Below are 16,403 nucleotides of genomic sequence, written 5' to 3'. Positions count from 1 at the left end.
TTATTTTATTGGATTCATCTAATAAATGTTTTGTCTGATGTGTTAGGCAGCCATGCACTTTTACATCTGGCTCACTGTGTCAAAAAAACATGCTTTAGTTTTACTAAGAGGTGGAATGGAAAATAACGAGGAGGAAATGGGATGGGGCTGTTGATTTAACAGCCTGAGACAAGTCGAGGAAAAAAAGATTCTGAAAGTTTAGGGTGTTTGAAGGTAGTGACCTGTGAGTGTGTAGCTGGTGGAGGCTGCCTGGCAAGGGCCTGAGGGCTGGCCTTTAAGCCTGGGTGAACAAGACCCTCGAGAACGCCTCACTTCAACATCTAATGCCTTACTCCACCCTCTGCCCTCCTTGCTTCATTCCCAGCACTCAATGACTATTGACAAGCGCCAAGCTCGACCCCTCGAGCAACTCGCGTAGTGTGCTCACCTAACATTTATCATCACAGAAACAAAACGTATACCACATCAGAGCTCTAAGAGCAAGCATGTCATCAGAATTAACCCAATCATGTCACTCTCCCATACTTATATACTCATATATGTGCACCCTTGCTCATGATTACGCTCTTTTAGTCTTTATTTGTTGTCATGCACTCAGACAGATTTGTTGTTGATTTGCTGCCGATACACAATTAGGCCTTTGCTAAAGTTTAATCTTGAGGTAAGTGCTGCATTCATGCAGACGGAGGATTGGGTCACATTGGGGGGCTCCTTAAATGTTTGCCGAATGCAGCTCCCGTTCCCGTCAATGACTTTTCTCTCTGGTTTTTAAGTGAATTTCAAAATAAAGTGTATGTAACCTGTCATTATTCTGCACTTACCAAGTGGGGTGTAAATGGATGAAAATTGATCCGGCAAATTGAAAGGGGGGGTAAGGTGTTTTTGCCCTATCGACTCCAGACAAAATGACTGTTTTATAAAATGCTCATTTCTCGCCCATTAGCATTGGCTGCTGCGGTGTTATTTGAGAGGTGCATTGTAGTTTGCAAAGGCTGAAGACATTTTGCAGGCGATAATAGCCTGCACCCAGCCAAGAGAAAGGAGGTTTTAACTCTGAACATTGCAACATTTGAGGCCATCATGGCAGGTTTCTATTAGAGATGTGGGGTAAGATGGTTTAAAAGGGCTTGGAAACATCTAGAATGATCTGTCAAAAGGGCCTCTTTGGAGAAGAATTTCTGTGTGGTTGCGTAACGTTTAGAAAACAAGCGATATGTATTAGGAGACCTACGGTAGCTGGTGAATGCACCCCGAGTTCCCAGCGAAGTAGGTCTTACAGAGCAAGGCAAACAAAGGCCTTAAGTGGCAGGAGGACCAATTAGGGCTGATCACCCACAGCTGCTGAGTTGGCTATTTAAGCCAGCTCTGCGCAGCGGTGGGTGTCGCACCTTTTGTTTGTTTTCCCGGTTTGTCAGTGGCAGTTCGTCCGCGCTTTCTAGGGTTTAGAGGGTATCCCCTGGTGGCATCGCCATTAGGGTGTGTAGACTGGAAGGTCGAGGTACTTCTTTGTTTTCACCTTAGAATTTAGCGTGGTGCGACGCCGTGCAGCCATTGCGCTGCCTTTTGTTTATCGGTCAGCGTTAGCAATGCTGCTACGCTACCAGCCTTCTGGCTGGAAGCGGTTTGCCCGCAACCCCTATTAACCAGGCAGTAATCGGATTCAGTTACCACTGGGTGGCGACGCTGTTAAGCGTGCGGCTGGAGCGTGGCATTCCCCGGTTCGAATCCTCACTTGTGTCTGGGTAAACAAAACGTAGTCTATTCTCTCTTTTTCAGATCAACGTCATTCCCCAGCGGTGTTCCCCCTGCGAGGTCACGTCGACCACGAACGTGTGTAGACTCCCGTGGTTCGGGAGTTAGTGTCAGTTCGACAGCCTTCGGATTCAGTAACCACTGGGTGGCGACGCCGTTAAGCGTTCGGCGGGTGCGCTGCATTCCCTGGTTCGAATCCCCGCTGGGTCTCTTGAAATTAATATTTTTTCTGTTCTCTTTTCAGATCGGCGATTCCCCCCCGTGGGGTTCTCTGGAGAGCTTTCGCCGATCGCGGACATTACTAGTTTCCCACCGATCTGGGAGCTAGTAGCACTCGGGGAAACTCTTCTTCCGCATCCTTCTTTTACAGCGCCGTAACGCGCCCTAGCAGTCTCAACTACCCGCGGCGTTATAGCGCGGAGTTAACGCGACCGTCCCTCGTTGAGGAGACCTGGGTTCGCGTCCTCTTTGGTCATTTGGTTATTGGTGTTGTTTTCTTTGCCTGCAGTTTCGGCGGCACCAGCGGACTTCCCGACTGGTTTTTATTTTCAAGCCTTTTTCCCTTTTTGTTTATTTTTCTATTATAAATAAATTATTATTTAATTTAAGTTTCCGCGTTTGAGTCCTCCTTTCTCCACCGTAACAGAAAGGTGCGACCAGTTATGGACTCAGCGGAACTCGCCCCTGTGTCTGACGCACTACGCCACCAAGGGATGGCGCTGGGCAGGCACGAGGTAGCTCTCAATGAGCTGGCGCAGCGCGTAACCGCGCTCGCCCAACACGTGCCAACCTCGGGAGCCACCCCGAATCCCGTGATCCACGCTGGGGAGTCTGTCACCCGGGACACACCTATTCCTCCCCCTGAGAGATACTCAGGGGAAGCAAAGAAGTGTCGGGGATTTCTCCTCCAATGCTCGCTAGCATTCGAGCTGCAACCGTCTCGCTACCCAACTGAACGTTCGAAAGTGGCCTATATCATTTCCCTTCTCACCGGGAGGGCACTGGAATGGGCTACCGCACTTTGGGAGCAGAATGCCCCCGAATGCTCATCAGAAAGCTCCTTTAAGGAAGCATTAAAGGAGACGTTTTTCCACCCTGCAGGGGGTCGAGAGGCGGGTCCACGCCTGCTCGAACTCATGCAAGGTAGTCGCTCAGTAGCGGACTACGTAATCGAGTTCCGAACGCTAGCAGCAGAGTGTGGTTGGGATGAGGGGGCCCTCGTCGCCATTTTTCATCGCGGCCTTTCCTGCAGAGTTAAGGACGAGCTGGCCACGAGGGATCCTCCTGCCACCCTTAGGGTCTTTTACACGCTGGCCACGTCTATAGACACTCGACTTCGCCAGCGAGCGCGGGAACGGGGTTCTTGCCCTCCGTTCGTGCGTTCGTCTGTCCCTCCTAACTCCTCTCTGTCCAATCCCGATCCCGAACCCATGCAATTGGGCTCGACACGACCTGACGCCCCTCAGGCATCAGGAACCCGCTTTAGACCCCGACCACCGTTAAAACTAGCGGGCCGCTCTCGAACTAGGGAGTCGAGAGAGGGCCAGACTAATATCCCTAGTCAGGGACTGTTTTTTTCGGCCCAATTGTCTTGGGGTTCGGGGAACACAAACCTCCGGGTTTGTGTAGATTCGGGAGCAGTAGAGAGCTTCATTGATATCAATCTGGTACGCAGGCTGGGGATAGAGGTCCAACCGCTAACCAAGCCGGTCTCGGTCCATGCTGTTGATGGCCGAGCCGTAGCGGGTAGCCCGATTACCCATCGGACGCAGCCTTTGACGCTGCGTCTGGAGGACCACGAGGAACGGATCACCTTTTTAGTGACTCACGTCCCTCACCTCCAGGTGGTCCTGGGTTTTTCGTGGTTACAAAGACACAACCCCCAGATCGACTGGGCCACCGGATCAATCTTCATTTGGGGAACACGGTGTAGAGATTCATGCTTGCTTCAAGCCGGCGCGAATCTCAACCCGCCAGTACCAAAAATGGAGACCCCGGATTTGGCCACAGTTCCTCCTGTGTACCATGATCTTCAGGAGGTTTTTAGCAAGTCCAGGGCGCGGGACTTGCCCCCCCATAGACCGTACGACTGCGCCATAAATTTGTTGCCCGGCACCACTCCTCCTAGGGGGCGCCTTTTCTCGCTCTCCGGTCCGGAGAAGACCGCCATGGAGGAGTATGTGCGCGAAGCACTTAAGCAGGGGTTCATTCGTCCTTCTTCCTCCCCGGCCGGGGCGGGGTTCTTTTTTGTTGGTAAGAAGGACGGTTCCTTGCGCCCCTGTGTCGATTATCGCGGTCTAAACGCCATTACGATCAAGGATCGATACCCGCTGCCGCTGATGGCCACGGCTTTTGAAGCTCTTCAGCGAGCATCTATTTTTACAAAGCTCGATTTACGCAGCGCGTACAATCTGATCCGGATCAGGCAGGGGGACGAGTGGAAGACTGCGTTCATTACACCCACTGGCCACTATGAGTATCTAGTGATGCCCTTTGGGTTAATGAATGCCCCCGCAGTCTTCCAGAGGTTCATCAATGAGGTCCTACGGGAGACCCTTGATAAGTTCGTCTATGTCTATCTTGACGATATTCTTATTTTTAGCCGGTCCATCGACGAGCACATAGGGCACGTCCGGCGAGTTCTCCAGCTTTTGCTCGAACACCACCTTTTCGTCAAGCTGGAGAAATCCGCCTTTCACGCCCCATCGGTTTCGTTCCTGGGGTTCATAGTGTCTCAAGGCGCCCTACGCATGGACCCGGCAAAAATTAAAGCTGTGGAGAGCTGGCCGACTCCAAGTTCTGTTCGCCAAATGCAAAGGTTTTTGGGCTTTGCAAACTTTTTTAGGCGATTTATCAAGAACTTCAGCACTATTGCCGCGCCACTAACTATCCTTACTGGCAAAGGGCCTTTTAAGTGGTCGGTGCCGGCCCAACAAGCCTTTGAGAGGCTGAAATCTCTCTTGACAACTGCTCCGATTTTGCAGTTGCCTGACCCTGAGGAGCCATTCGTGGTCGAAGTGGATGCCTCGGAAGTTGGGGTTGGGGCAATATTGTCCCAGAGAGTAGGGCCAGGAAAGAAGCTGCATCCGTGTGCCTTCTTTTCGCACCGCCTGACTCCGGCTGAGCGGAATTACCCGGTCGGAGACAGGGAACTGTTAGCCATTAAAATGGCTCTAGATGAGTGGCGACACTGGCTTGAGGGAGCTAAACATCCTTTTCTTGTATGGACTGATCACAAGAACTTGTCGTTCATCCAACAAGTCAAAAGGATGAATTCTCGTCAGGCACGATGGTCCTTATTTTTTGGTAGGTTCCATTTCACATTGTCCTATAGACCGGGGTCCAAAAATGTCAAACCGGACGCCCTGTCTAGACAATGGGAACCAACTAGGCCGGAGACCGAGCCTGATCCCGTGATTCCCTCAACCCAGATAGCTGCCCCAGTCACCTGGGGTATTTCTAAGGTCATTCGGGACGCCCAAAGGGCCGAACCCGACCCCGGTGGGGGACCTCCTGACAGGCTGTATGTACCTTCCACTGTACGCCGTCAGGTTTTTGAGTGGGCGCATGCCTCTCCTTTTGCGGCGCACCCAGGCGTGACTAAGTCCCTGGTTTTGCTGCGCCGAAGATTTTGGTGGCCGGGGATGGAGAATGAGGTACGTGACTTCGTCCGTGCCTGCACTGTGTGCGCTCTCAACAAAAGCCCCAGGGAGCGTCCTCGTGGCCTTCTCCTTCCGTTGCCAATACCTTCAAGACCGTGGTCCCATATAGCACTAGACTTTGTGACAGGCTTGCCAAAGTCTAGAGGGTTCACGGCGGTGTTGGTAATTGTCGACCGGTTCACCAAGTCTTGCCTGTTTATCCCTCTGCCCAAGCTACCATCCGCCATGGGTACTGCGCAAATCATCCTGCAACATGTGGTGAGAGCGCATGGGGTCCCATCAGACATTGTGTCTGATCGGGGTCCGCAGTTTGTGAGCCAGTGCTGGCGGGCCTTCTGCCAACTTATTGGCGCCAAGGCCAGCTTATCCTCGGGGTATCACCCCGAGTCGAATGGGCAATCGGAAAGGCTTATCCAGGATCTGAGCAAGATGCTTAGATGCCTGACGGCAGGGAATCCGGCCACGTGGTCGGATAAACTTTTGTGGGCGGAATTTGCTCACAATACCCTGCATCACTCGGCGATAGGAATGTCACCGTTTGAGGCTCAGTTCGGGTACCCTCCTCCGCTCTTTCCCGAGCAGGAGCAGCAAGTAGCGGTCCCGTCTGTTCAGCTTCATGTCCGCCGCTGCCGCGCCGCCTGGCGCAAAGCAAGGCAGGCACTTGTGGCCAGCCAGCGCTCCATGAAGCGCACTGCTGACCGCAGGCGGCAACCGGCTCTCACCTTCCGGCCGGGCCAACGTGTCCTTGTCTCGACGAGGGACCTCCCCGTCAGAGGTGCCCCTCACAAGCTGGCACCCAGATACATTGGTCCGTTTAAGGTGGTCAGGCGGATTAATCCGGTGACCTACAGGTTGGAGCTTCCTCCCAAGATGAAAGTGCATCCAACCTTTCACGTCTCCCAGCTCCGACCATTTATGTGCGGGGGAGTGTCACCCCCTCCCCAGCCTCCCGCCCCTCGTATCATCCAGGGTGCCCCTGCCTTCACTGTCCGCCGTCTGATGGATAGCAGGAAGGTTCAGGGTAGCACCCAATACTTGGTGGATTGGGAAGGCTACGGCCCTGAGGAACGTTCATGGGTACCGGCTCGTCAGATCCTGGACCCTGAACTGATCCGCGAGTTCCGCCGGAACCGTGATGCGGGTCTTGGGACCTCAGGAGCTGTCCCTAGAGGAGGGGGTTCTATTAGGAGACCTACGGTAGCTGGTGAATGCACCCCGAGTTCCCAGCGAAGTAGGTCTTACAGAGCAAGGCAAACAAAGGCCTTAAGTGGCAGGAGGACCAATTAGGGCTGATCACCCACAGCTGCTGAGTTGGCTATTTAAGCCAGCTCTGCGCAGCGGTGGGTGTCGCACCTTTTGTTTGTTTTCCCGGTTTGTCAGTGGCAGTTCGTCCGCGCTTTCTAGGGTTTAGAGGGTATCCCCTGGTGGCATCGCCATTAGGGTGTGTAGACTGGAAGGTCGAGGTACTTCTTTGTTTTCACCTTAGAATTTAGCGTGGTGCGACGCCGTGCAGCCATTGCGCTGCCTTTTGTTTATCGGTCAGCGTTAGCAATGCTGCTACGCTACCAGCCTTCTGGCTGGAAGCGGTTTGCCCGCAACCCCTATTAACCAGGCAGTAATCGGATTCAGTTACCACTGGGTGGCGACGCTGTTAAGCGTGCGGCTGGAGCGTGGCATTCCCCGGTTCGAATCCTCACTTGTGTCTGGGTAAACAAAACGTAGTCTATTCTCTCTTTTTCAGATCAACGTCATTCCCCAGCGGTGTTCCCCCTGCGAGGTCACGTCGACCACGAACGTGTGTAGACTCCCGTGGTTCGGGAGTTAGTGTCAGTTCGACAGCCTTCGGATTCAGTAACCACTGGGTGGCGACGCCGTTAAGCGTTCGGCGGGTGCGCTGCATTCCCTGGTTCGAATCCCCGCTGGGTCTCTTGAAATTAATATTTTTTCTGTTCTCTTTTCAGAGAATTTTTCTATAACAACATAAGGCATGTCTATAAGCTAAAGCTGATGTGTATTATTTCATGTATCCGTTTAGTGACTTGTAGTGTGTTTTGTGCAGGTGGCATGCTATGGAGCAGAGGAAATTCAATGCCCTTCCCTGATAGTCTCAGTGGTGCCTGCTTTACCCAGAGGAGCAGCAGTGGAGCTACATGTCACGGCTGTGCAGGATGAACCTGCAGACAGGACTTTTTGTCAGATGACCTCTGAGATCCCTGGTGGCACAATCCATTGGCAGGTTATTCAGTCTAGTGACCAACAGTTTGCCAGTCTGTCCCTGTGTGTCTCCCTTACCGAGCCATTTCCAACATCAGAGCACATAGGTACAGAGGGCACACTAAAGGCAGTGGGCACCTCTTTCCAGCAAGCTTTAGCTCAGAAAGAGATGAAGCTTTGTTTGTTATGTGCCAGGGTCTTCTACAAGAGCGGCAACAAGTTAGCCAGAGCACTCTCAGCAGGTAAGCATACTCATTTAATATACAAACCCCGTTTTTGATAAAAAGTTGTTGAAAATGCAGTAAAAAGATGAATTTGTAATTTAATTTTCTTATTCGCTTTATTTAACTGACAAAAATAGCAGCCGAAGTCTCGTATTAAGCAAGAATGGACAGGAATTCCACTTGCAAAACTGCAACAATGAGTGTCCTCAGTCAAACCAGTAAAAACTCTCATTTATTGGAAAGGTGATGGAACACAAGTAAACACTTTTTTCTATTTTATTTATGCATTTTTCTCTCATTTTCTCCCAATTTAGTGTAGTCAATTTGTCTTCCACTGCTGGGGGATCCCTGATTGCAGTCGAGGTGGATATATTGCTGCTCACGCCTCCTCCGACCCACGCGCAGCCCTTATTGGAACATTTTTTCACCTATGCACTCTGCACAGGCGCCTCTCTATCTGCCAATCAGGGTCCTTACACAGCGTTTGAAGACCCCACCCACATAGTCCGGTCATCTCCCCCTAGCAGAACCATGTCTGCTGCAGGCACTGCCAATTATACTTGCTAGATGGCGCCCAGCTGACCGGTGCCAACGCCAAGTTTCAGAATCTCGGTGCTGGTGTGCTAGCGGAATATCCCGCTACCTGGGCGCCCAGATTCTTTATTTTTATTGCATTTTTCACAACGTCCCAACAATTCTGGAAACCTTGACCTTGCACTCCGACCCCAGCTTTCAAAACAAGCTGAGATATGCGAAGAAAGAAAGAAAATCATGGTACTCTAAGCATGCTGATATGACAATAAAGGTATTCTTTTACTGCTTCAGTTACCACCTCTATTACTAATAATCCCACTGCTAATACTATTATTACTACCAGTAATGTGATTGCTAGTAAATATTACTAATACAAAAGTATGACCTGACCATGAGCTTTTTTTTCCGAAAACCCATTTCAAAACCATTGACCTTACAAAAATTTCCTTAATTTTTACCTCAACAGAAACCCAGTGTTCATGTTTAAAATAAAAACTTCCCCCTGTATTCATAGCACAAGACAACCACACATTCATCAGCCTGGCACAGTTGTTGTTATCTGTTAGGAACAAACAATTAGTGTTCTGAATGCCTTGCTGTAACTTGCTTTTGTGGGAAATTAAATTCTGCTCACAGATGATGAATAGAAATGAGGACAGACTTGTCGGAGTGTCTAGACCAGACATTTTTCCTCCCAGAAGAATATGATTCTAGAACTGGTATAACAAGCTACATTTAGAAGACATACACTCTATTATTTTTATCAAGGACACAGATTTAACTGATTTCTTTGTTTGCTTTCTTTTTCTTTTCCACAAAGTGATTCATGTTGGCACAGTGGCTCGGTGGGTAGCATTATCGCCTCAAAGCAAGATGGTCCTGGGTTTCATTCCCAGGTTGCGTGTTCTGGTTTCTTTTGTGGAGTTTGCATGTTCTTTCCATGGGTTTCCTCCGGGAGCTCCGGTTTCCTCCCACAGACCAAAGACATGTTTCCACTAGGTATAAATGTGTGTGTGTGTTTGTGCGCACTTGTCCTGTGATGAACTGCTGACCTGTCCAGGGTGTGTCCAGCCTCTTGCCTGGTGAATTTGGCCCACTGCGACCCTGACTAGCAGAATGCGGTGGTAAAACAGACAATGCATGAATGAATGAATGAATGAAAAATTTATCCATCCATAATGATTGCAAAAAAGAAAATGGTGTGTATTCACCATGTTTTATGTGAACACAATGATGTGATTTTAAAAGATACTTTTTTAAATTGAATAATTAATTTGTATGTATTAATCCTATTTACAAACAAAGCAGTTGTACTGAGCTTTATAAAAGTAATAATAATATGCTTTCAATCAATTGGGTTGCAACAATGACTGCAAGAACGTCTGGCTGTTGGCATTTATGCTTTCTTTCCTTTTAATTTATTTGAGTACCATGTCTATATTATAAAGTATGGTCTGCATTTTCTGTCTAGCGATTAAATATGTGACTAAAGAGCCAATAATGTATATCTAAAAACATGACTTACAGTCCCTGTGCTACTTTTGCTTTACTCAACAATATTACAGTTGTTTTGTAATTAAGCCAGAACTCAGAATCACAATGTAGACTTAATCTGGCTCAAACTTGGCAACAATACTAGACAATGCTCTGACAATCCAGTAACCCAAAAGCAAGAACATTTTCATAGACATTTTCACTGGCTCTGAGCTTGACATCATCATGAGGGCATATGAAATTGCTCTCTAACATATGTTTGAATTTATCTGTTGGCCTGCCATTGAAGTGTAACTCGTTGCCCTGCCATGTAAGACACATATGCCCTGCAAGGGTGCCACGGGGGGATTTTATGGGTCATAGCTTTCGCTTAACAAAATCTTAGAAGGGTAAATAAATGTAGCTTTCAGCTACCAATGGGACAGAAGCTGTGAAGCCCTGTCTGCTGGAAATCTATCACCGCTAGGGAAAATACATGGTAGCAGTCGCTACAGAATTTCAAAAATTGTATTTAACATTTGTGAACAAAAATATATTTAATAAGAGAAAAATGAACCATGAGTACTAAACTGTATTTTCCCCAGTCCAAGTTGAGAACTACTGGACAAACAGGAGATCTTAAATCATTATAGAGGTGATTCCACTGACAGTGCTTTAGAAATCTGGTTGTGTTGTATTTTTCAAAAGCAGAGAGCAAAATACAACTCAAACTTTGTGATAAAAATCTTTCTCATAATAAAACATTATAAGTGTAAGAGTATGTTAAAGCTAACCAGTCATAGCTCAGTGGTTAAGGTACTGGACTAGTAAACAGAAGGTTGCCGGTTCAAGCCCCACCACCACCAAGTTGCCACTGTTGGGTCCCTGAGCAAGGCCCTTAACCCTCAATTGCTCATCGTGTTCCGCTCATTGTGTAAGTCGCTTTGGATAAAAGCGTCTGCTAAATGCTGAAAATGTAAAAATGTAAATGACAGTGGTAGCCTAGTGGGTAGAGCTTTGGGCTATCATTCAGAAGGTTGCTCGAGCAAGGCTCTTAACCCTCTCGGCTCCAGGGTTGCCATACAAGGGCTGACCCCTTCCTCTCACCCTAGCTTCCAAACAAGCTGGGATATGCATATATACATATTATACTGTATATGTATTTATAAGAAATAAAGGCATTATATTTGCCCTAAATTATCAACCAACAGAAGTTAACAAGGCTAGATGTTATATGCAACATGTAATTTTTTATTGCTGTTTTTATTTCATTCTGTTTTGATTTTTGTCTGTTACGTTTGTTGTATTCTCTACTGTTTCTATTTTCTGTTCTATTGTTTAGTTTTATTATTATAAAACTACTTTTTTACTACTTATGCATTTTCTCCCTTTTTCTCCCAACTAAGAATGAGTCTTCCCTCGTGTCCAAGAAGGGTATATTTGCCTGACACACGCTCTTTCCGATGCATGTGCAGTCCTCCGACCCCTTCTTATTCACCCATACATCGGTGGATTTGTGTGTGAGGCCAGTCTTGCACACGGAGAGTCACACGCTGATCTCTGCATTCCTTTACTTATGAACAGGCACCTCGGGCTACTAATCAGGGTCCTTACCCAGTGTAGAAGACCCCACCCTCCTTTATTATTCTGGTCTTTTCCTTCCCAAGAGACTATTGGCCCAGCCAACTGGAAGCAGACCTGAGATTCCAACTCAGAGAGTTTAAAATTAGAGAGTTTAGAATATCCTGCTGCCTCCTGGGTGCCAGTTTAGTTTTCTTTTGTTTTTTCTTTTGTTTTATGCTCTTCTGTCCTGCTTTGTTCTATTGCGTCTTATTCTGATCTACTATAGTCCTTTTTTTTGCATTTTTCCCCCAATTTTTCTCCCAATCTAGTCATCCAATTACCCTGATTGCATTACGCTTCCTGTCTACTAATGTCAACCTTTACTCCTGACTGAGGAGAGCCGCAACTGACATATGCCTCCTCTGACACGTGTGCAGTACCGCCTGCATATTTTCACTTGCACGAGGGGAGTTCATATGTGGATCAGCTTTGTGTACGTAGAGTCACACCCTGCCATTATCCCTCATCTCTGTGCAGGCGCCATCAATCAGCCAACAGAGGTCGTAATTGCATCAGTTATGAGGAATCTCCTTCGGCACCCTCCCTGTGCAAGTGTCAATCATTGTTTGTGTAGACACCCAGCCTGTCGGTAGCAGAGCTGAGAATTTGAACCGACGAGTATGAGATGTCAGCTCTGGTGTGCTAGCATTTTTTACTGCTGTGCCACCTGAGCGGCCTACTAAATGCATATTTATGTTTTATTTTATTTTTCAATTATTTTATGTTCTATTATGTTCTGTTCTCTTCTATTATTTTTTTTTACTGTTTTTGTGTTCTGTACTATGTTAAATTCTGTTATTTTTTGTTTTCTTTTGTTATATTTTATTTTATTCTATTTTGTTTTTGTTTGTTCTTTTCTATTCTATTTTGAAGCTGTTTAGCTCTTTCATAAGAAATCGCTGTCCTGTTGCTCACTTCTTCTTCCAGCCTCAGTGTTCACTTACCTCGGTTTCAGTGAACAGTTTTTATGAGCTGATGTCTGCTAATTGCAAAGCCGTTTAACACTTCATTTAAAACAGTTTGAGGTGCACCGTAGCACATCTAAACCTCACTAAAAGCCCTCAGGGCTCACCGGTGCCAGCATTATTTCACCTAAACCTCTCAGCATGTTTTCCATGTTTTCCAGAGATCGATGATTCTCAGTGTTACTTATAGAATCTAGTGTTTCGTTTCACAGTCATTATCGAGACCGCTCTCCATAATCATGCAGTGATTTGAGAGAATGCTTGTAGGGTTTTTTCGTGCCACCCAGGCAGCCTCAGGTTGCTGTTCCTTTGCTAATGTGCTGGCTGTGTTGATGCGTGTAATAGCTCTGCAGAGGGTCATTAAGGGCTAAAAGGAGAGAACTTGGAACTCCAGTACATTACCAGCTTGCATGTGTGCCAACTGATACAGATAAACAGGCTGGATGCTTTTTCAGTACTGTACCTTATGTTCACTGATCCACTGAATTGCTCGTTTTGTAAATTTAAAGTCAAAGTCATCTTAAACTTTATTAAGTTTATATTATTAAAAAAAACAAGTAGTAAATCTTACTGTGGTTTACTGTTACAAAGGTACAGTATGTTTTGTAAAAAAAATATAGTTATGCTGGTGTAGATTAATTTACATGATAGCTATGATGCTATGATTATGCAGATATAATTTGAATGCGGGTGGGATTCTGGTGTTTTTGTCAATGTTAACTAATGGTGAACTAAGTGTTTTACCTTTGCTAAATTATTTTCTGTTATTGTTGTTTTTAAACATCCTTGGTAGGAGATTTTATCATATTCAAAGACAGATATAGGTCATTTTACTGCCTCCTTCCTTACAGAAATCTCTGAAATGCTAGTACAGTGGCACCTTGAAACTCAACGTCAATTGGTTCTGGGAGTGGCGTTGAGTTTAAACGGCGTTAAGTTTTAAGGAATTTTTTTCCCCATAAGGATGTATGGAAGACCTGTTAATGCGTTCCGTGGTCCCGTTGAACTGCATATATTTTAGGCTAATTTAAAAAAATGTTTTTGACACTTATACACTGCAAATAACACAAATATAATATAAAAACACTGAAATACAATTAAAAACAGTTAAGAATCAGTAAAAATTATACAATAAAACCTACATCTTACCTTCTTTATTGTTTTCTTATGCTTCTTAATAAGTGGAGAGAACTTACTGAGCAGATATAATTAAGAGTATTTTAAAGTTTTGATGTCATTCTTTTAATACATTAAGTCACATTAAGCCTTTTTTAACGATAAGCGTTTTAGACAAGCTAACTCACAATTTCTCAGAACCTTCGAGCTGTAACACAAGTTTAAAAGTGAAACAGTGAGGAAAATCCAGATAAACATGGATACATGTGGACACTTTTAGAGTGAATCTGGTTATTCCACACAAATGCAGATTCGTCACGTATTTGCACTTTGATGACGTTTTACCGCACTGCTTAAACCGAGCGCTGAACAAAGCAGCGGTTGCACACACGTTGAGTTTAAGGGAAACGTTGAGTTTAAAGGTACACATTTCTTGACGAAGGGTGTTAAGTTTAAAAGATTTTGAGTTTTGGGGACGTTGAATTACAAGGTGCCACTGTAATCGAAAACTGAGACAGAATTGACATCCTTCTCACCGTAAACGCTGAGCTAATTAGACACTTCTGGTTACAAATGATCCAGAAGATACTGGACTAGTAATTGAAAGGATGCTGGTTCAAGCCCCACTACTGTCAGGTTGCCACTGTTGGGCCCTTGAGCAAGGCCCTTAACCCTCAGTTGCTAAGATAATATACTGTCACAGTACTGTAAGTCGCTTAGGATAAAGGTGTCTGCTAAATGTTAAAAATTTAAATGAAGTTGATAGAAGTTGTCCTACATGCCCAAAGAAGAGTGCTAACTGCCTAATTTCTTGAGAATCTAAATGCTAGTAATTGAAAGCGGGAAAGATGGCAATTCTGTTGTGCACTACTGGATAGAAATGGCTTTGACATTATCAGGAATTTAACTCATGATCTCCCAGTAATCATAGAAGCACTGTAGCACCAATTTTGCACCTCTGCTGGTGTGGTTTTAGAGAGATTAATCTTTTCGTTACCTGAGACATCACTGAAATCACAGTAGTTTTCCAATTTAACTATAATAGCAGTTATTGAATGATATTATTGTTTGTAATTGGGTGTGTCGCACTGTTAGAAGATAACCCATGATAACTTAAAAAATAAAATAGAAACCAACTTTTTGGGGGTTAGTTTTTTTGGTATTTATACAAAGTCCCTGGTTCATGGTGCAATCTGCTGTTGATTTTCCACCCAGCTTCCCAGTGTGGACCACATGCTTAGATGAAGTACTTTTCTGTTCAAAAATTATTTTAAAAAAAGTCCCCTGTTCACCTGTGTTGTTTTCAATCAATTCCATTTCACATACGAGTTAATTACTCAGCATGGGCTCTTTGAGTCTGTGCTTGACATACAGCTTTTGTTCTTAATAAAAGAGCCGAATGCTTATCAAGTGGTGTTGAAAAGAGCTTTCACCTTTCTGTTCCAATTTCCCTTTTAATAGTGCCCATTTGTCATAGGACTTCTGATGCTTTACTTTATTATTCACATAATGGAGTCACTCAGCTATTTATCTTCACGTTACTTCATAAATATGCATTAGCACTCTCCCTCCAATGCTATGAGGTCACAGAGGTTTATGATGTCAAACTTGAGTTGAAAACACTTAATGGATGAGCGTGTAAGCTATGTAGGTATGGTGTTCAAGCATCAGGTCATCTTGGATGTCTGGTAGCAGTTAGTGAAATGTAGACTTGTGCTTTAATCTTTAAGACGTTGTACCACTTATCTGAGGTAGTCAGATATCACTTGTCTGACCATATCCTGTATTGTTCCTAGCTACGTTTCACGAAGACCTAAGGACTTCATGATAATTGTGCTATCATTTGGTTTTTCTGTTTGAAAAGTTAAGTGCAGCCTGTCTGTTCAGGGCAGCTCCTTTGGGACAGCCTTCGTTAACCAAGGCTGCTTCAGTAATGAGTTGAATTTAAGTATTTGGGATTTATGTTCTGGATCTGTGTGTGTTTCAGGTTTGCAGGATTGCTTGGAGAACAGTCTGGGTGAAAGAAGGCCAGCACTGTCATTAGTTCCTGTTCTAGATCTGCCGGACTGCACTCTGCTTCATCTCTCCTGCTGGCTCAGCACATAGTGGAAGGTGGAGGCCACACAGACTTCACCCACAAATAAAAAACCAGTCTCAAACTATTCCACTCGTTGCTACAGCAAACAGGACATTTTTTTAGCCAGCATAACTGGCTAAGAAATACAATTTTGCTGACCTGGAGCCAAGCACGGATGACGTCGGGACCCAGAAACGATCTTTTCATGGTCACCCTTAAAAAAGACAGAACTGATGGACAAAGTTTTAAGAATAAATGTTGCAAAATATAAATATTGCAAATTTGTGTAACTGATTTAACAATTTAATACCAAGGTAAACAGATTTTATTTGTAAAGAATATTTACAAAAATGCTAAAAGCTTACTTATATTACAAGCATTCAGAATAAATATACAGTGGGGAAAATAAGTATTTGATCCCCTGCTGATTTTGTAAGTTTACCCCCTTACAAAGACTTGAACAGTCTATAATTTTTATGGAAAGTTTATTTTAACAGAGGGAGACAGAATATCAACAAAAAATCCAGAAAAAAAACATTAAATAAAAGTTATAAATTAATTTGTATTTAATTAAGGGAAATAAGTATTTCATCCCCTACCAACCAGCAAGAATTCTGACCCCCACAGACCGGTTATGTGCCCATGAGGCACACAAATTAGTCCTGTCCCTGTATAAAAGACACCTGTCACAGAATCAGTTTCTTCCATTCAAATCTCTCGACCACCATGGGCAAGACCAAAGAGCCATCAAAGGACGTCAGGG

General features: G+C 45.3%; 1 protein-coding gene across 1 annotated transcript in view; it reads left to right on the top strand.

Moving 5' to 3' along the window:
* Nucleotides 1–16,034, top strand: part of dph6 (diphthamine biosynthesis 6) — a 131,971-nt gene extending 115,937 nt beyond the window's left edge. The window contains exons 14-15 of the mRNA XM_063007392.1: nt 7,474–7,870; nt 15,551–16,034. Of these exons, the coding sequence (XP_062863462.1) occupies nt 7,474–7,870; nt 15,551–15,669 (516 nt within the window). The 3' untranslated portion in view covers nt 15,670–16,034. The remainder of the gene's footprint in view (nt 1–7,473; nt 7,871–15,550) is intronic.
* The last annotated feature ends 369 nt before the right edge of the window (nt 16,035–16,403 follow it).

The sequence above is a fragment of the Trichomycterus rosablanca genome, chromosome 13, assembly GCF_030014385.1.
Source record: "Trichomycterus rosablanca isolate fTriRos1 chromosome 13, fTriRos1.hap1, whole genome shotgun sequence".
Lineage (NCBI taxonomy): Eukaryota > Metazoa > Chordata > Actinopteri > Siluriformes > Trichomycteridae > Trichomycterus > Trichomycterus rosablanca.
Note: the sequence above shows the minus strand (reverse complement) of the source record. Positions and strands in the feature narration are given on the sequence as shown.